The sequence below is a fragment of the Physeter macrocephalus genome, chromosome 5 (assembly GCF_002837175.3).
Source record: "Physeter macrocephalus isolate SW-GA chromosome 5, ASM283717v5, whole genome shotgun sequence".
Taxonomy (NCBI): Eukaryota; Metazoa; Chordata; class Mammalia; order Artiodactyla; family Physeteridae; genus Physeter; species Physeter macrocephalus.
The window spans coordinates 44,805,969-44,828,331 of NC_041218.1; the positions used below are offsets into that span (position 1 = coordinate 44,805,969).

Here is a 22,363-nt window from a genome sequence, read left to right on the forward strand (position 1 = left end):
ATATATATAGAATCTAAGAAAAAAAATGTCACGAAGAGACTAGTGGTAGGACGGGAATAAAACACAGACCTACTAGAGCATGGACTTGAGGATATGGGGAGGGGGAAGGGTAAGCTGTGACAAAGTGAGAGAGTGGCATGGACATATATACACTACCAAACGTAGGGTGGATAGCTAGTGGGAAGCAGCCGCATGGCACAGGGAGATCAGCTAGGTGGTTTGTGACCACCTGGATGGGTGGGATAGGGAGGGTGGGAGGGAGGGAGACGCAAGAGGGAAGAGATATGGGAACATATGTATATGTATAACTGATTCACTTTGTTGTAAGGCAGAAACTAACACACCATTGTAAAGCAATTATACTCCAATAAAGATGTTTAAAAAAAAGTTATAATCCATGTTCATAGAGAAGAGGTCTGGTGTCATATGTACCCCATTTTGGCTTCATCAATAGATCAATACTTGCTAACAGGACTGTAAGAAAATGCCTCCAATGTGGACTCCTTAAAGGTCAAAATGGAGAGTCAACAAGTTATTTTCTATATTTTTTTAAGTGATGAAACGTGCATGTTTATGTATAATATGGCTTCCAAAGTGGAGTAAAATATTAAGTCTCTTTGTAGCAATACAAATTATTTCACACTGGTCAAAATACTTTTATATGTCATTCTATGTGGTATTAATAAAAATATCTAAAAATGACTTAATATCGTTGGGAGACAAACAATATTTAAGGCATGGAGTCCAAAGGTAAGGATAATATATGGGTTCCCAGAATGGAAGTGAGGGGCCTAGAAGACAGGATATCTGGATTTAAGAGAAATCAGTGACAAAACTACTCTTCTACTATCCAAAACTCAAATTATGCAGGGATGAAATTTTCCATTTTTCTTTTTATGAACCAGCAGATATAATGACAAGCAACTCTCATTTCCCACCTCCATCTTTTTATCAAACCAAAATCAAGTAATTCTGGTGAACAGTTACAGACTGAAAGGTTTGGTTATTAAGGCATTTGGCTTAAGACAAAGTCCAGTTTTACCGAAATCATGCTCCAATTCATAAACTCTTGATAATACTGCCAGTTCTTCCACGGAGTGGTCATAATTTTTCACAGAAATGAGTATACGATCTACCCATTTACCCATATAATAAGGAGACCCAATATAATAAGGAGATCAATTCCATTAGCCAGTCATGAAAACCAATTCCATTAACTTTTCATACATGACATATAAGATGCCAAAAACACTTTATATTTATTTCCAACAGACTTCCTTAGTTTTCAAATCTATTTCTTAGGAAATTTTTTTTTATTTCTGCCTATATTTACATAGTGTAAAAATTGGACAAGGATCAATACAGGTGAAAGCAGCTTATAACTCTAACCAGACCTAGGTTAATTATAGAAATCTGATAAACATCAAGCTAACCAGACAAATATAAGTGATCATGTCATCTTTAATGCATACCTTCTTTGAAGGACAATAATTCTCAAATTTGGTGTATATACATTGGAGCTTCCCATCATTGCTATTGATTTGTGAGGTGCTAATCACCTATTCCTTCCCACCCAAGTGAAAGTAATAATTTTTCAGTAAAAATGGACTCACTTGCCTTTTAATCAATTGTAATACTTTAGCTTATGATTTTAAAAAAACTTTCTAAAATTATTAACTTTCACCCCTTCTAATTCCACCACAAATAATATTATTAATTTGGTAAAATGTTTCCAAAGTACTGCAAATACATGCCACTGATACTTTCTTGAAAATGCATTTCAGTTTTTAAAAGTTCATACTTGTATTCTACATAGAGCTTACACACCACAAACCACATTGCTCTTTTTCTGTGTTTTATATTACAGCCTGAATTATGTAAACTGTTGTTATCTTAATCTCTTTCCTGTTCTTTGACGAACTTAATACCATAATTAGTATCAAGGGCTTTTAGACCAAGAGTTCATGGATTCAACTGTCAAACTGACTGAATGTGAAATTTTCTTAGAAGTATATGCCAGGGATGGTTGAAAACATTCCTATAATTGATGGGCAATTTTTATGCATTGAGCTGAGATAACCATTAAAGGAATGCCTTTAACACATCTTAAACTTTCTGAGCTCTGCAAAAAATGAGCTGAAGTCCTCATAATGGATTCTTAGGAAACAAAACAAATCAAAAAGGTAATGAAATAAAACAAAAGTCATCAAAGCACACGTTAGTTCCAATTAAAAGGGATAATAACCATGTGAACACTAACTTCCTGGTATTATAGAGATCTTAGATATATAAATGCAAAAAAATGTGGATGTTCAAGCTTCAGTCTTTACTAACAAGAATACTCAAGATGTCAAAAAGAACATTCTAAAGAAATATATATATTTTATGCAGTAATAATCCAAAATATCATTAAACGACTAATTATTAAGTTTCCACAAGCTGTTACTGGGGTTCTCATTTTATGAATAGACACACTAAAGCATTGTTACTCCATCATAAATTCTTTGAAAAAATCAATCTGCTATCCTGCCTCAGTTTGTACCCTGCTCCCTCTGAGCCCTTGTGCATATGAGTTTCCAGGATTTGAAAGGCCTTTCCCTTCTTTTTGGCAATCTACAGCTCATCCTTTCCTCAAAACCAAGCTCAAGACCCACCAAATAGGGGGCATTCCTGGATTAACTCCACTCCAAATACTTTGATGATTTTTTCACTTTGTTTTCCATTAAAATTAGATGTTTTACCTATACTATGATAATCTGTATCCATTTGATTATTTCTTTCATACCTAGTAATTTTTCCATTTAAACATTTTTTCTGCTTTTATTATTTTGTTGAAGCATAATTACATGCAAAAATATACAAATTTTAAGTGTTGAGTTCAATAAGTTTTGACAAATGTATATGCCTGTATAACCAACACCCTGCTCAAGATATGGAAATACGCAAGAGGGAAAAGATATGGGGATATATGTATATGTATAGCTGATTCACTTTGTTATAAAGCAGAAACTAACACACCATTGTAAAGCAATTATACTCCAGTAAAGATGTTAAAAAAAAAAAAAAAGATATGGAAATAGAACTAGAAAGTTGCCTCATTCCCTTTTCCAGTTAATTCCTTTCCCTCCATGAAAGCAACCATTCTTCTGATTTCTGTTCCTGTAGATCATGTCCATTTATTGAATTATAAGTTATGTCGCTGTCATATGGGTATATACCATTCCATAGTTCCTTTGATGCTGCTAATATATTTTTATTGTTCAAATTTCATTTATGTCTCTGGCTCCCAAATTTTTATCCTTTAGAGTCAAGTCTGTTTATTGATCTCCTGGTCTAACACGTTGCGTATTTGAACAAAAGAGGTACTAATACAAAAGGTCACACTTCTTGCTTAGGTAGCACAGGTAGCCTGATCTTTGAGAACACTACTGAACTATTTTAAACTACATAAAAATTAAGTCTTAAAACCTTAACCCTTATATTTCCATGGCAAGTAACATACATTGTCTCAGTCGATCTTCAACAGCCTTTCAAAATAGGCAGGGGTCAGTGATATTCTCAATTTATAGATAAGGAGGAGAATAAAATAGTAAATGACTTGCTCAAAATCACCCTACAAATTATCTGGTGTCACCAGCATTAGAAATTTTTTTTTCATTCCACTAACTCAGGCTGCATATATATATATTGATACAAGGGCTAACTTATGTTCAAAATTCAATTACCTTGTTTATTCTCTGAAAATTCATATGTTGCTCACTTTTTCCAATCTCCAGCATAGTACTGAGTACTATTAAAGCCCCAAAATATTGCTGTATCCAAAGTCATCTTCCTTCTTTCTCATGTAGGTAGACAAAAAAACACTAGACCGCCAGATTTGGATGGTTTTACTTCATTGTACTTCTCTTTGACATATCTTGGGTTCACATGAGCTTGGCCTACCTTACCTAAATGTGCACTGATGGATCCTGGAATTTTTCCATATTCAAGAATTTCCAATGACTCTTTAGCACCAATTAACATAATATTTTGTAATTCAGTAGGCTTTTAGGTTCTTGATAAATACTTCCTTGGGAAGGAAATGCTGAAATTCTGGCAGTTTCTCTTTATTGATATCAAATTCTTGACCATGGCATCCAAAGACTGGAGGACAGCCCCCCAAAACTAAGCACTGTGACCCACAACCCTGCATGCACCATGTAGTAGCATCCCCACCAGTACCATCCTATATTTAGTGACTTTTATGTGTTAAAAGGGATGCCCTCAGCTGCAATTCATCTATGGATAAATAATCTACCCTTTCTTTATGAAACAAAGGCCACTAAAAATAGGGATGAAAGTCTATGTTGAGCTATGAGCACACTGACATCATGTATTGACAAAGCCAAAAAAGGTCAAGAGAATGTTAAGCATCATTAAGAAGAATACTGATGACACTAATATCTTATATTTGTAAGGTACTATATAATTTGCAATGCACTTTAAAATAAACTACAAAACTATATGAGATAAGTTTTATTATTTCTATCCTTCGATGGATGAAACTGTGGCTTAGAGATACTAAGAGTCTTTTCCAAAATTACATAGCTAGAAAACTGCCATTCCTAAATTCCAAAGCTTTTCACATTATACTACCAGAAAACATTTTCTGATTTCATATCAAATTTCCCCTGGTATACCACGTACTCTTCTAGGCAAACACCTCATGCAAAACCTAACTGCTAACGTTGACGTTACTTGCTTTGCCCACCTCGCAGCCAGTTCCTTGTGCCCTACTCTAGATATCAGAAAAGACTATAGGGGAAGGTACTCTCTTAAGAATCAATAAGAAAGAGGAAAAGTGGGTGTGGGTACAGCCTTACGAAGACAGAAATGTTTCTGTCTGGAATAATGAAGGCTGGGAAGAAACATTAGAAATCTATGAAATCATGGATGGCACAGGAAAGATAATGGTATTTTTCCCCAAAATAATACTGTAAAGGGCATTCTTTGAAACTCAGATAAGTTTATTTGATATAAGCAAAACATAGTAAGAGCTCACACAGGCAGTCACTCAACAATCAAAACACTCTACTCCAGGGCATTCCAAGAGAAAGTTCTCGTAAGAAATGAATGTATTAAAAAAGAATGAAACAAAAACATGTATGGCAGAGCCATATGAGTGGTAGTAAGAAAAGGTAAAACTGATCTTTCCAGCTGGCCCAGGGAAGACAACTAGGGCCATGCCTAGCATGCCCCTCAAACCTGAGCTGGGCCCAGGCTTTAGAACTGGATGAGCCATAAAGCTTGCTCAACAATGTAGGCATTTTGACTGTTTGTAAATCAGCTTGAAGCTTGAAAGTTCTGTATTCATTATCAGTAGCCTATCTACCAAAGTACCAGTAGAGTGCTCCAAACCCTGTAAGTACCTACCAAAGGTTATGAACTAAGGTCAAAAGGGTCTTCTTCCGGAGCTCTAGACATCATAACTCAATGAGTTGAATGTCCCAACTAAAGTAGAGAATAGCAGTGTATGAGAAAATTTACCAGCTTTGGGAAGTGAATATCCTGTATAAGATCTGAGTCCTGGCTCATTCGCTAGGCTCATCTCTAATAACCTTCCTGTTTTCTCATCCCATCCACACCCCTGTCTTGGAACTGCACAAATAACAAACTGCATATAAGTCCCTGAATACGAAATGCTGTTTCAGAACCCCATGCCTTTGCACATACTATACCACTTTTCCAAAACCAGCTTAAAGGGCACTTAATCCAAACAGCCCTCCCTGACCTTGCCTCAGAAAATTAATTCTCCACTGTGCTCTTTCTTCCTTTCCTTTTAGTATGAAATAGCTAAAACATACAAGGTGGTATAGGAAATAATATAACAAATACGCAGCATTTAAAGTCTTACATGATCCCCCTAAAATAAATAAATAAATAAACAAATAAACAAATGTCTTAAATGATCCTCCCAAAATAAATAAATAAAGAAACCAATAAACAAGTGTCTTAAATGATCCCCCCAAAATAAATAAATAAATAAACAAATGTCTTACATGATCCCATATTTGCCATAGATTTTAAGAAATTAAACATTTTAGATACAGCCAAAGCCCCTCTGGGCCTTGCTCCCATCATATTACCCTCTCTTCCCCTGGAGGTAACCAGTATCCTGAATACAGTGTTTGCATATTTTACTATGTATGTATACCTAAACAATACATTCTGCATGTTGTTTAACTTTGACATCACACCATAGGTAGTTATTTTTTCTCAACATTGTATTTTTGAGATTGTTTCAAATGCTGACAGATGTAGCCCTAGTTAATTCATTTTAAGTGCTCTCCAAATATTGTACCAATTTGTACTCCTACTAGTAGCATATGGTAGGTTCTCATGGTTCCATGTACTTGCCAATACTTTATCCTAACACACATTTTAATATTTTTTTCAGTTTGATATGTGTGAAATGGAATTTCACTGTGGTTTTAGTTTACATTCCTTTGATTATCACCAAGGCTAAGCATTTTTTATGTTTTTTGGCTATTTACATTTTTTCTTTGGGAATTTTCTTCACATACCCAATTCTCTTCACATTGCCCATTTTTCCACTGGGTTTGTTTTTCTTATTTATATGTAGTCCTTTACATACTCCTTTGTTGGCAGAATGAACTAAAAACATTTTGTCTTAATTTCATTTATAGTTTCTTTTTTTGTACAAAAGTTTGTGTATTTTAACATAGTCAAACTTATCAATCTTTTCTTTTAAGGACTGGCTTTTTGTAGCTTCTTTAGGAAATTCTTCCCTACCCTGATGTTATAAAAATATGCTTTTCCATTCTCGTAAAAGCCATACCTTTCACATTTAGGTATTTAATTCACTTAGAATTTATTTTTGTTTTTGGTGTGAGGTGAGGATCCAATTGTATTTTTTATACAGTAAGTCCCCTACATACGAACCTTCAAGCTGTGAACTTTCAAAGATGCGAACATGTTCACTCTATGCCAGCCCCTGTATGCCAGCTGTTGTACGGTACTACTATACTTTTCAAGGTACTGTAAGATTAAAAATGTGTTCTTTGCTTTTTGTTTGTTTTTTATGTATTACTTGTGTGAAAAGTATTATAAACCTATTACAGTATAGCACTATATAGCTGATTGTGTTAGTTGGGTACCTAGGCTAACTTTGTTGGACTTATGAACAAATTGGACTTACAAACATGATCTCGGAACGGAACTCATTCATATGTAGGGGACTTACTGTATATAGATAGACAATCAGTTTAGTTCTATGGTATTTTAAAAAAGCAAAACAACACAAAACTTTTATTGTGGCCCTTTTCACAAGGTATTTCAAAGTACTTTTTGTTTTGTTTTGTTTTGTTTTGCCAGTGGATTAGAATTGCTAAAGAAGAGAGCCTGTGTCTTTTTCATTTCTGTATTTTAGAACCTAACACCATGCCTAGCAAAAATACTGAATATATTATTTGTTAAAGCACAAAAGCTGTTCCCAAAGATACACTGAAAACACATGAACACCATTATCTAAGAAGCTTTTACTTCTTGTGCATAGTAATCCTCAATATAAATCAGTGTTTCTAGCTAAACAATTAATGTAAAATTCAAAAGAATTTTCCCAAAGAAATTGGAAGTAAGTCTTATGGATATCACTCTGATGTTTCTCTGAAATTCAGAAATTAAAATTATAGTTTAACAAACATTCATGTATATCCACTAAAAATTCCCTGGAGTTAACCTGATATAGTACTAGGCTTTGTTCGATGAATACTCTCAAACCACTGTTTGGAAGAAGAGTGGTATGGGAGCTGAGAGGTCAGCAGCGTGGCCTTTCACAACAGGGCGAGCCTTGCTCTGACATTAAAGAGGGTAATTCCAAGGCAAGTTTCAATTTATCCTAATCAATTTACAACAGAGATGACGTTGAATTGGGGGGTTTCTAATTATCCTTCTAGAAGGATTAAATGTTTGAGATGGGCCTGAAGATTGCGATAAACAGAGATGGATTCTAGAAGCCTGGTCCAACTGACACGTAAAAGCTGAAGGCTGTTTCTTTATTTAATTCCTGATACTTCGCTGTTGTTGTTGCTTACAAATACAGTACGTTTTCACTTACACGTGGAATCTAAAAAACAAAAAAAATGAACGAATGTAGCAAAACAGAAACAGATTCACAGACACAGAGAACAAAGTGGTGGCTGCCAGAAGTGAGGGGCATAGGGGAAGGGGCAAAATGGGTGAAGGGGAACTACTAGTCTTAAATTAAATAAGTCACAGGGCTATATACAGCACAGGGAATATAATCAATAGTTTTATAATAACTTTGTATGATGTGTAATCTATAAAAATATGGAATCATTATGTTATATACCTGAAACTAATATAATATTATGTCAATTATACTTCCATTTTTAAAATAACAGTTTAAAATAATAATTCCTGGTATTTTGAATCATCTATTAAAATTTCCTCACTCTTGTGCAAACGTAACCACCAAAATTCATGTTAAATAAATCATGTCACAGTTCCAAGTCAAGTTACACAAAAATGATCTTGGACTGCTAATGCTTTATAACTTGAGTGTTTTATATAATGTTTCATGGTCAAGTCATTTCAAGATCATTTGGAAAAAATTTATCTGGAGCTTATTTACAATGGGGACAATTACTAACACTTAGGGATATCACTGAAGAAGACAGGCCCCCTCCCCTCAAACAGCTCACAACGTTGTTAAAACAGATGTGTTATCAAGTGATTGCAATGCAATGTCATAAATGCTACAGTCAAGGTAGATCTAAAAAGCTGTAATGGCAAATGGGAGTCAACACTGGATTGGAGTGTTAAATAATATCAGGAGATCTAATGCCTTTGGTTTGGACTTAAAAAACCAAATATTTTTATTCATTATTTCCAGTATGAGAGTGTGAGATTATAAATTACGTGATTACAAGTGTCAATTATACAACACTTAAGAAAATAACTTTCTGAGTAATGATCATCTGAAGTTAGATGTTAGATGATTCAAAGTGGGTACACTGACCAAAGGAATATTACAACAATCAGTAATGATAACAAAGAAAAAATTTTAACTAATGGGCATCTTTCTTCAAGTACACTATAACATACTTATTCCATGCATGCAAAAATATGATCTAAGTTCACATCCAGTGATAGCAGTGGTCATATATTTTTGTTACAGGGTTCCCACATCTCCAAGATTCAGGAAAGAGTTAAGCAGCATAAAGGTAGTAGGTGATGGCAAACCAACAATTCTTGCTCAAATCAAGCAGTCCCAAATTGTAGTGGCTCCAGCCTCAGTGTAGCAATCTGCTTGGAAGTTAGGGGGCTGACTGGTCTTGAAGCTGCATTTGCATGACACTTTCCATTAAAAAAACCTGCAAGTATGTTATCTCTCCATATCAAAGAATTGGGGAAGGCTACACTGAAGGTCATGGGGGGACTAAAGCCACCTGCCCAAGTGAACACGTTGTGCCACCTCTGGCCCCCCAAAATGCCCTGATAACTCAGCATAGAACGCTTGCTTCAATGTGATGAGTGGCCAAATCATACTGACAATTCTGAGCACTTAAGTTTCTACATATCAGAAACACAAGGGACCAAACACTCAGTGTCACAAGAGAACATACTAAATCCTCTTGGAACCAATTTAATGATTTTCATGGAAAATATGTCTCCATAGTGAACATGTACTGCTATTTAGTGAATAACATATTCATAATTATGATTCCTGCAAACTGGGCAAATTAGTACCAAGAGAGTTACAAATACAGAATGTTGTCAACCCACACACTAAGTTAGGCATTTAATTCAGTATCTATTGATGCATCTGTATTGCAGAGAAAGGAAAAAATGATTTTTGATGGTGTTACTTTTCTGAGTGCTGCAGGCTGCGAGCTTAATGGTTTCGCGCCTTTCAACACAGTTCTTGGTCTAGCCCTAACCTTCCACATATTTTACATATAAGGACTAGAAAGGGACAAACTTTTATTAAGGATCTCCTACAAAGGGGGCATTTCACTCATTATTCCCTTAAATATTTGAGGCAATGTCATCCCTCATTAACAGAGGAGAAAACTGGGGCTTAGGAAGTATCTAGAACTTGAAAAGCATCATATAGCTAGTAAACGTTATAAAATATTTGAATGACTCCAAGTATCTTGATATTCCAGGGTTTCCTTCCCTTCACCATCAATAAGAAGTCTACTAATGCAGGACCCAAAGAGAGATATTCAAGTAGAAAGAGCAGTAAAATGCACTATTTATATTATACCCAAAATGCAGTATTTATATTATGCCCATGTTTTAGGGTTACTTTTTAATCAAACCAGTGTTCCCACCAGCTTGGACAGAGGAATAGAAATCATTATTCATTTTACATAGTCTTTACAGAGGATGTGAGATTTCCTAATATTCTTTAAAATGTCTTGTGATAGAAGGCTAAAAATAGTAACAGAGACACAACACTTTAATTAAAATATTTCCTTTGAACTTAGTGTTTTCTGCATATTTTATAAGGTCAAAGCCACTTATTATTTTAAACTCATAAAAAATTATGTCATGACCATCACCGTACATTCTAGATCCTCATTACTTAAGATTCAATAAATTAATGAGCAGATATATTACATCAAATGTAACCTGTTTTGATAAAGTACCTAGACTTTCTACTAATTTAGACATATTTATAAATAAAAAACTAGGTCACTAAATGGTTCTAGGAACTAGGTAAAAACACAGGTAAAACACAATAAAAGCTCAGTTATTATTCATGAAGCAGTAGATAGTAGCTCTCACTTTTCCACAGCAGACAGCAGAACTGTTGTTATCTGTTTGAATGCTCAGATCCATGCCATATTTCTGTTCATACATTTAGCTACAGAATCTAACAATTTAAGTCATCAAAAATTACGTGCTGGGGCTTCCCTGGTGGCGCAGTGGTTGAGAGTCCACCTGCCGATGCAGGGGATACAGGTTCGTGCCTCGGTCCGGGAAGATCCCACATGCCGCGGAGCGGCTGGGCCCGTGAGCCATGGCCGCTGAGCCTGCGCGTCCGGAGCCTGTGCTCCGCAACGGGAGAGGCCGCAACAGTGAGAGGCCCACGTACCGAAAAAAAAAAAAAAAAAAAAAATTACATGCTAAGGAAAGATGGTCCACCAAAACATCAGGCAGCTTTTAGCATTAGGAAGCTATCCAAGGAGTTGCCTTAGTTATTTTAGCAATCTAATAATGTCCTAATGTGTCTATTAAAGTGAATATATTATTAAAAAGACAGAGATATATAACATTACACCAAAAATGACTATAACAACATAAGTTAAAACCGGAAGATTACATTTTTTGACCAGAAGATAATGGTTCAGTGTTTGGAGAAAGTTGTTTGGCAATACGTATCAAGAGCTTTTTAAATGTTTATATTCTTTGGCCCAATAATTTCACTTCTAGAAATCTATTCTAAGGAAATAATCAGAGATATGACCAAAGATTTATGAACAAGGATGTGCATTACTACTGATAGAAATAAAACTATGGAAAAATATAAATGCTTGAAAATTAATAATGTTTGAAAATGATACAATATGAACCATTACAAATACATCAAAAATCAAGTTTTCCAGAATGTTTATTACATATAACAGTAAAGGAAAAATCAGTATTCAAACCTGTATATATAACATGAACTTAACTTTAATTTGTGGCTTTTTTGTTTTGTTTTGGTTTGGTTTGGGTGTTTTTGGCCACACGTTGCGGCACGCAGGATCTTAGTTTCCCGACCAGGGATAGCACCTGTGCCCTTTGCAATGGAAGCATGGAGTCTTAACCACTGGACAACCAGGGAAGTCCAATATGAACTTAACTTTAAAAAAAAAAAAGAGAGAGAGTAGAAGGCAAGGTATTGGATCAAGACGTGAATAGGGTGATGAAATTATGGATGACTATTTTCCTCCTTAATATGTTTCCAAATTTTCCACATTTGGTACAATGATTACTTGAAAACTAAAAAATTATTTAAGAGGGCACATTTACATCAGCCTCATCTTAGCTTCTTATATCATTTCAATTGGAACCAACAAAATAAAATGGTCTACTATACAAAAGAAGTCTCTTCTATGAATATGAAACAAATGCAAAATGGAACAAGCTGATCCAAAGAGCTCTTGACATAATTGTATCTCTTTAGACTGAATACTAATGCTGATAGCACTAATGGAATGAAACCAGAATGGCATGAATAATACATTACTTGCACCAGTCAACGCTACAATGCTACAAGATGATGGAAAATAAATACTCAGAGTAAAAACAGAGGAAGAAATTTCAAATGCAAGTACAGTATAGCAATCCATCTAATATCTCTGCTGGATTAGGTTATGGGAGAATAGATGCAACTCTGCCGAAGGAACGCAAAATCGATTAACAACTGTTGCTATCTCACTGCCAAATTGTGTTGTACCAATGATGTATCAGAGGAAAGACATTACACAGATGACTGTCACTGAATGTAAAATTATTGATTAATATACAATGTGTTTTCATGTAACTATCAGTACCCATCAATAAAAGACTTGTCTTGATGCTAGGAAATGCAAAATTTTAATTGCTTATCTCTGTAATTAGTATAAAATGATATGCTATGTGTTAAAACAAAGAACAGAAATAAAACAGATATAAAAGAGTTAATTGTAGCACACATTATCCATATTCCTAAGTCAAGGGTCTTCTAGCCTGTAGCACTGGAGGAAATGATTCACAGCTTTCAGTCTCCTTGGTAAAGTGGCTAGGTGATTAATGAAACATGCCTCAAGGAATATATAAGCCCTCTCTTTTTCACATGTATGCCAGTTCCTTTTCAACTGAGGGTCTGAATTATAGAATGGATCAGTGCCTTAAGAGAGAGTGAAGGACAGAGGATCCTAGCAGGTAAATGGCTCCTCAACTCTGAAATCCTACAGGGGAAATTCATAGAGCATAATATTCCACATGTGATACAAATGGGGGGAAATCTCTTGGAAAAAAGGAAAAGCATGTTTATCATAAAAATTTGTTTAGACATTAATAATAACTCTCCTATAGACCTAATTTTTTAAAATTACATAGTTTTTACTTCAAGTCATCCTCTATTTTGAATAATAAAATATAAAAATTTGATTTTCCGAGAGCATTTTTCTGCTAAAACAAGAAAGAAAAGAAACAAAGCTACCTTAGTTTAATACTTTAGTATAATGGCCAAAAAGAACACCTTGAATCTGATGATATCAGCTAGTTTTTCATGGAACCCTCTAGGTTTATCATGAAAGAAACATAACATTTATAAAATCACATCATAATGGAATTATACTGCAAAATAAAGATTTTTGAGAATAATTTAAGAAAAAATTCCTGGCACAAGTGTTGGACAAACTGGAATGAGTTTCTTGGGAATATTATTAAATATTATCTTTACAAGAACAAATATAAGGGGCTTTCTGGTTGACATGGTAGCTAGCACACAGTACTTGATTTGCTCTTTTCTCCTATTTCAACATTAATCCTCTTGAAAGCACACAAAAAAAGGCCCAGTTACAAAGCGTTGCAAAGTAAAAATATTTGTCAACTATCCACCAGCATCAGGAGTAATTTCTACTAACCATGTGACTCTGGCTCTGAACAGGAAAGTCAGGTTAAGCAGAGAGAACTGGACCTTCAAAAAATATTTCCACCAAAATCCAGATCTATCCCTTGCCTGTGTAGGTTTACCTATGCAAAATTCTAAAGACCACATGGTCTGATCAGCTTATAAAACAACTAAATATTAGGAAAACTGTATGTTTTTAAATCTTGCTATTTGGGAAGTAAAATCACTCTCCTAAAAAGCTACTGGACAACTACTGTGTCAAAGGGAAATAAAAATTTAAATTATAGATTATTTGTAAAAATATAAAAATAATAATGGTAAGCACCCATTGGTCAACAATCTACCATCCAGGTACTATATACTATGAACTCTACAGACAAAATTTAATTATTTTTTTAGTAAATCTGAAAGCTAAGTATTAACAGTCCCATTTCATAGTAGCATAAACTGAGACTCAAGGTCATGAAATAAGTGACAAGATCCTAATAAAGGTCCAGCTGCCTCCTAAGCCTATGGTATTTTCACCAAGCCATACTGCTTCATCACTACACTTAAATGTGTATGTTGGCAAAGCTGTGCTCAAAGACAAATTCATAGCCTTACATGCTTTCAGTGTTCTAAAAGAATTAAAATAAATGATGCAAGCATTCAAGTAAGAAGTTTGAAAAAGGAACAAAGCAAACCACAGTAGGCAGGAAAAGGGGGATTAAGAGATTCAAACAAAAAGAATTAGAGTAAGTTTGATAAATAAATAATAGAAACAGTTCTGGTTGAATTTTTTAAAATCCCAAGGCAAAAACTACTCAAAAAAGTGGGGAAGTGACGGCAACACAAAATTAAGAAAGAAAAGGAGATATAATGACAAATAAGGGTAGAAATACACACATACCAATGGATTCCAAAATGTGCTTCTAAAGTTCTATAGAAAGTTAATAGATGCTCCACAAAAAAGAAAAAAAAAAAAAAAGAAAGACATTTGGTGTCTAACTGTGGGAAACGCTAGGCTAAAGAAAGTGAACAAGTTATTTGTTCACACGCATTTCTCTTAGTCTAACATGCTAAAGTGTACGGTTAATCTCCAAAAGATACCTTATTTGATAGTGGGATCATTTCACAGAATATACTATTTCAAAAATACTTCAGTATAGAAAAAAAAATGCACAAAATGTATATACAAAGCTAGCCTAACACTGACATCAAAAAAATCTAACAAGTAGTGCCATAGAGAAAAATCAGTTGAAAACCACTGTAATATCCCGTAGAGGCTAATTAAACGACTATGTATAAGCCACAACAAGAAAACTATCATAGTTATTATAGATCTGTATATTAAATACTATTCTCTCTTTATTTTAACTCCCACTGAAAATGATGTCAAGGAAAGCAAAGTTTAAGTATTTTATTCTTTGTCAGTTGACATTGGGAGGACAAGATAGAGTTGCAATTTTCCATCCTCAGCTGCGTTTCATTTAGATTAGGAACGTGGACCCTATAAAGCCAAGTCAATCATGTTCCTCAGTTTGAGGGGGTGGAAAGGAGAGAGGAAAGTAATTCTCCCCTGTTTTGTTTCAAAAATGTCATAAATATTCACTCTACTTTGGGCCGTACTAAATTCTGGTACCCATAAAACTCTGAGGTGTGAAAAAAGGATGTGCAGTAATCCATTTTGTTTATATTGGAACTGTCAGTAAGGGTGGATCTACCTTCACAATAAAACACTTTTAAAAGAACACTAAAATACTTAAAACTTAAAACTTAAAATACTTAAAGCTATTTGAATTCAACATATTGACTCAATGGGAGATAATACCCTAGAACCACAACTGTCAAAAATCAGTAGTGCAAATATGCTCAGTCTATCCTAGAACTTACTTGTTTTATTTGCACATCACTGAGTGACCACACATCTGCTTTTCCATGACAGTCTGGGCTTATTCCTTTTGTCCTGGTGCAATTATTAATATTGCCCCTCTTTCCTCTCCAATATGTCTAATTTGGATTTTAACTACATAGTCAACTTAAGCTCAAGCCACATAGTACTGTTATATTCATAAAACCTTAAATCAAGGCTTGAAGGGATGACCTGATATTGAAGTCACAGATGCATACCTGCATTCAGATCATAGCTCTGCTAATTACATGACCTGGGATCACTTCCTCTCTGGTCCTTTGTTTCCTTATGCATAAAATAGGATAATAATAGTAATTATTTCAGGGTCATTATGAGAATGAGATAAGAAAATATCTCATACTATATACTATCATATAGTATCATATACTATTAGCATAGTAGCTGGTGTAGGAAGTGTTCTATAAATGCTAGCTATGACTGTTACAACCACCACCTCAGAGCCCCAAGTTGCTTCTTGCATATAATAATACCAAAATCCTGAGTAGCATGGAAGATTACACTTAAAAACCCATGTAATGTGTCTAGCAGAGTGCCAGGTATACAATACATGGTCAATAAATGTGTATTTCTTTCATTTTCCTAAATCTAAAAGAGCTGCATTACTAATGATCCACCAACACTTTATGTTTCATTATATAAATAGAAATTCTACACCTGGAAAAATAAAGCATAAAAAAGAACAGTAGCAAAATATAACTGATGTCTAGAAAAATACAACCTAAAAGGAAAGCAATAGGAACTGAGATTAATTGTCTCAGAGGAGCAAAATTGCAAGGAGATTCAATATTCCAGAATGTTTGGAAGGTTCTTGCATCTTGGCGACATACATTGTTGAAGCTTTTTTTTTTTTTCCTTTCCATTCTTCATAGCTTTTCCCCCGGCTACTCCACCCCATCCCACCCTAGTTTACGCAGCCAGAATTAGACTCTTTTACCTCCAAGGACATATTTCAGCAGTTCCTAACTGTCAAGAATTGTGTAGGGTCTAAGATTTTACCCTACTTGCAAGTTAACAAGTTAATCTGTCATAGTTTCATGGATGCTTGCAGAAGATTCAAAAGACAAAAAATTTTATTACTTATAGCAACCGTAATACCCAGAATTCAGGGAATTCTCTGGTGGCACAGTGGTTAAGAATCCACCTGTAGGGGACATGGGTTCGAGCCCTGGTCCAGGAGGATCCCACATGCAGCGGAGCAACTAAGCCTGTGTGCCACAACTACTGAGTCTGCGCTCTAAAGCCTGTGAGCCACAACTACTGAGCCCACATGCCACAACTACTGCACCTAGAGCTCGTGTTCCTCAGCAAGAGAAGCCACCCCAATGAGAACCCCGTGCACCACAACAAAGAGTAGTCCCTGCTTGCTGCAACTAGAGAAAGCCCGCACGCAGCCAAAAAAAAAAAAAAAAAAAAACTCAGAATTCAGCATTTGTGCCAGTTTCCTGAGCCCAAATTCCCACAAGTGATATAAAAAGACCCAAGGTGACATCTACACAGGCAGTGGGTTGGGTTACAGAAGAAGAATCCAGAGCTTAGGGAACCCAAATATTTTATAATGGTCAGTAAGTATACCTGGAAGGAATGACTATCTTTATTATACTAGACAAGAAACAACCTATGCTTCACTCTGGAGGGAGATACTATCTCCATCATCCAAGGCTATTCCCTGTAAAAATAGTCTTAAAAAGATAGTTCAGAGCAAAGGCAGCCAGTGCCTTAGCTTGCAAGATGTGCAGAAACACGATACACCATATAGAACTGTCTCCCAACACCAGCCAGACACTCATGGAATATATACTCCCTTCTCCCACACACAGTGTTCTGTGCTTATATAAATTAGGAAAATATTAAACATAGTTTTTTTTAAGTTCCTTTAGAGCAGAACTTCTCAGAGCCTTTAATAATCCAACGTGGCTTAGTGAACCCCTAACAGGAGGATATAGAGTGCAGTGTTTTAAAACCCATTTTTCACAAAACACCTATTAATATCTCCCGAAGGAATATTCCTTGGAGTACAGTTTGGGAAATCTGGGGAGAGTTTATACCATGTGCCCAACATCATCATTCTCTCTTATACAACTTTAGCTAATATTTTCCCTTTTATTTCCTAAAATCCCAAATCCACAGGGAAGTGTTTACATAAAGAAATGCCTTTTAAAAGAATTAAATTATTGGAAGCAAAAAATTTCAGAGTCCTTCTGTGCAAAAGAACCCTTAAAAATAATTGAGATAATGTAGGTAAAGTACTTAACACTAGCTGGCACACAGTAAGTGCTCAAAAAATAGCAGCTATTATAAGTATTAGTCATTTTTATCATGGTGCATTTACAGAACCCTCTTTGTTATAACACACTGAATTCCTATTATAAATAAGCTGGTGTAGCTGTAGTAACATCGGGTCATGACTAGTGATTTTTCCCTTCTAATTCTACTACCGAACATTTTCCTACATGCAAAGTTTCCATTCTCCTCATGCCAATATTTTACTCCACAGACTGGACCTTATAAACCTCTAGGTTTATTTTAGTCTAAATTTGATAAATGTTACCCAAAACCAGGCTTCCTTTTTGTTTTCTTTTAAGGTAAGAAAATAGTTCCTCGTTTGTTTAGAAGAACTAATTCAAAGTTTCTGTGTTTGTGCTTTCTTCAGTTTTTTCTCTCTTAACAGGGCTGCCACCGAAAGGTCAAGCAGGATCTTATGAGCAAGTGGCAAAAGACACTGGTTTAGTTTATGAAGCTCAGCACCAAAATAAAATACTGCGAGGTCTGCCTGGTTTTTTAAAGCACAGGCAAGGACTTCCCTGGTGGCGCAGTGGTTGAGAGTCCACCTGCTGATGCAGGGGACAGGGGTTCGTGCCCCGGTCCGGGAGGATCCCACATGCCGCGGAGCGGCTGGGCCCGTGAGCCATGGCTGCTGAGCCTGCGCGTCCTGAGCCTGTGCCCCGCAATGGGAGAGGCCACAATAGTGAGAGGCCCGTGTACCGGAAGAAAAAAAAAAAAAAAAAAAAAGCACAGGCAATATCAAAGTTAGCTTGAGTAGGTCCTGAAAGATGTTTCTTAATTCCCTGCTACTTCTAGTTCTTCTCATGACAGTACTTTTTTTTCCTGAGCCTTTTGAGGAGGGGAGACCTGACATCCATTTCTCCAAGACATCTATCACCTGACCAAACTGCCTCTCAAAAGTGTGCCTGTGTGAATTATCATCATGCTTTGAATTAATTAACAATAAACCACTAGATAAAGTGAGGTCTAGGAAGAATGACTTAACAGCTGGATCTACAACCAGTCTCTAAGTTTGGACAGGGGGTAGGAAAAGGAGGAGAACTTCTCCAATTATTCCAAAGTAGTGGATAACAAAATGACATGGAAACCAAAATAATCCAGGGCTCTTCTGTGTGTTTACAGTAAGTTGGAATGTCCTTACATAAGTGCTCTTCCTCCTCATTGCTCAAGTTCTTGTCTGTAAACTAGACATAGCTTTCATAGTTTAGAGGAGAGATTAATGAACACATATTAATTTTATACCAAATAAATGTGTACCAAATAAATCATAAACAATTTTAAAATTTTTTACCATAACATGATGGTGAATATCCACTTGTACATCTGTTACTCTCAGAGTGATCAAATCTCCAAGTGAAGTCATAAAAAGGAACTCCAATTACTCTGGCATTCATGATCTTTCTTGAAAAGCTGCTAAGCAGGAAAGTACATTTCCATTTCCAAAATTCAAAAAACAAATGTTATACTTAGATAACCATAAGTGTAAAGAAGAAACACCCAAATAAAAAATTTCATTAAAATATAGTCTACATACTAAAATTTTTTACAAAATTGTATTAAAACCTCTGCTTAAAACCTTATTACATGTACCATTTGTAGATATTTTAAAATACCTGTTTCCAATAATTCAAACTTTTTAAAAAGTTAGTTTTGAAGAATTCTCTTACTAGTGTAGTGCTCACAAGTTACAAGAGAGAAAGTTGCCAGGCATTTTCCTGGACTTTGCATCAGAATCACCAGGAAAACTTTTTTTTTTTTTAATCCCTTCTTCCTTGAAATTCAGTGGATCTACGGTGGGGAATCTGTATTTTTAAATGCTCCCCTTTAGATTCAACCTAAGGCAAATTTTAGAACTACTAAAGGATAGAGGTTGTACATTTCAAGCAGCATCTGGCTGGCAGCAGGAAACTGTGCTTTGGAAAAGGGGTGGTTCTCTCTTTTATAAGAATAGAGAGCAGTCTTCTCTCTATTCTTTTGAAATGATAAGCCAAGAAGTTTTCTTCTGCTCCTCCATAAATCACCTTGCTATAACCACTTGTTCTTCAAGCACAGAATCAAAAAGATAGAATTTTAAAATAAAAATAATATATATGCATGGTGTATGTGTGTATTTCCCTAGCTACAAGGTGATGAGAAAAACATCAGGAGAGCCAAGTCAGAGAAAGATGGTGCAGTCGGAGGCTGAAGCAAAAAATGCCACTCAGTAGCTAAGAAGTCAAAGAATGCATTAATTCTGTTTTGTAAATTTTACTTAACTTTCTTTTTATTTTATTTGCTTTAGTTCAAAAAGGAATAAAAGCAGTCCTTTTAACTTTCCCACCAGAGAAAATATTGTTCGGACATGCAATAGTTTTAACCAAGCTGTGGCTGCCCCCTGGTGGCTGCTTACCTCCATCACAAGATTTTTTAGGGAGGCTTATGTCTTTTTTTTTTTTTTTTTTTAATTTTTTTTGGAGTATAGTTGATTTACAATATTGTGTTAGTTTTGGGTGTACAGCAAAGTGAATCTGTTATACATATACATATATCCACTCTTTTTTAGATTCTTTTCCCATAGAGGCCATTACACAGTATTGGGTAGAGTTCCCTGTGCTATACAGTAGGTCCTTATTAGTTATCTATTTTATATACAGTAGTATGTACATGTCAATACCAATCTACCAATTTATCCCTCCCCTTCCCTTACTCCCTGGTAATCATAAGTTTGTTTTCTACATCTGTAACTCTAGTTCTGTTTTGTAGATAAGTTCATTTGTACCCTTTTTTTAGATTCCACGTATAAACGATATTATATGATATTTGTCTTTCTCTTGCTGAATTACTTCACTCAGTATGAGAATCTCTAGGTCCATCCATGTTGCTGCAAATGGTATTATTTCGTTCTTTTTATGGCTAAGTAACATTCCATTGTATATATGTACCACATCTTCTTTATCCATTCCTCTGTTGATGGACATTTAGGTTGCTTCCATGTCCTGGCTATTGTAAATAGTGCTGCAATGAACATTGGGTTGCATGTATCTTTTCGAATTATGGTTTTCTCCAGATATATGCCCAGGAGTGGGATTGCTGGATCATATAGTAGCTCTATTTTTAGTTTTTTAAGGACCCTCCATACTGTTCTCCATAGTGGCTTTACATTTATGGAGGCTTACGTCTTGAAAGACAACTTCAAGTTTCATCATTAAAGTAAGGACAGAAACTAAAGTTGGTTTTTAAATGTCCTGATACACTCATTCTTGTAAAGTGAATATCTCCAGCCCTTAAATTTATTTCCTGGGGCATCTACAATTTTTGAAGTTTACCGACTTTAAACTCTGTTGCTAAAACAATGCAAGATATTTTTATGTTTTTTTGGTTTGTTTTCTATGATTGTATATTCTTTACATACCGTAAAAAAGACTCCCTTAATCTTAACTCCTGCTAACTAACAGAGGCAGGGTGTGTCCACCCATGGGCCCTGACTCTGCATGCCTCCCCCACTGTGTCTCTGCATGCCTCCCCCACTGTGTCCCTGCAGGCCCAGGGCTGCTCCTGCCCCCAGTAGCAGAGGCAACTGTTCTCTGCTACGGAATCTGGTCCACACCTGTGCTTTTGCAGCCAGTCTTATCCCACAGCCAGGCCTGCTAAGTCCTCAGCCTCTCAGCAAATTGCTTCCATAATCTCTCTAACCTGGCTATAGTTTCCTACATAGCTGATCTCCTTGCTTCTGAATCAACCAGTGTCCAGATCCCAGGCACTCATCATGACCACTGCCCCAGACTGTTGGGGAAGTGGCACTCATTTCTGATGGGAGGGTCCTTGACCTGGGTCACTTCAAGTTCTTCCCCAGTGAGGATTCCTTCAGGAATATTCATATGCCAGACATAATTCAAATGGATGTGCTCATATGCCAACTAAATAGTATTTATTAATTACATTTTTTAAAAACTTGATAGCTCTTTCTCTTTGTGGAAAGCCAAGTATAATCTTTTATGCTTCTTTTATTAATTATCATATTGTGAACATAATTGTGAACACAATTATCATATTGAGAATATAATAACATATCATTATTAGTGTTGTTAAGTAGGACAATCAAAATTAATAGAATTTTGGCAGACAGAAAGCAAGAAAAGTAGGCACCTATTTTCCTACTTAACCAACACTTTAAAAATTACCAAATTTAAGGTATTATCACTATGTAAGCACATTCTTGTAAAAAAATATCACTCTGTCTAAGAATGGGCTAGAAGTTAGAAAGAGAAGTTTCTTAAAGTAAATTACCAACAGAAAGAAAAACCGGCTAGTCTGCAATAGTAAATATTTATTCCTTGTGGTACACATCAAATATACAGTGGTCTGCATCAGAATAATATTTATTCACAAAGTGAAATGAATTACTTACATGTTGCTGTGAAGCAGTATGCCATGTTTTTTCAAAAGGCAGAAACATACCATCCAAATGTTATTGAAACTAGCTTCAAGAGTTAACTATTTTTTAAAAGGTCTAGTAGCTAAACTACATATATTATTAACGTGGAACATATTAATGA

At 35.4% G+C, this 22,363-nt stretch overlaps 1 protein-coding gene across 6 annotated transcripts in view; it reads right to left on the reverse strand.

The window, feature by feature from the left end:
* Positions 1–22,363, reverse strand: part of BBS9 (Bardet-Biedl syndrome 9) — a 448,864-nt gene that overhangs the window by 156,169 nt on the left and 270,332 nt on the right. Inside the window, exon 20 of one of the 6 annotated variants that reach the window (XM_055084929.1) lies at positions 19,143–19,238. The exons of the other annotated variants lie outside the window; for them this stretch is intronic. Within the exon in view, the coding sequence (XP_054940904.1) occupies positions 19,188–19,238 (51 nt within the window). The 3' untranslated portion in view covers positions 19,143–19,187. Of the gene's footprint in view, positions 1–19,142; positions 19,239–22,363 lie in introns of those variants that run through there. 6 annotated transcript variants of the gene reach the window in all.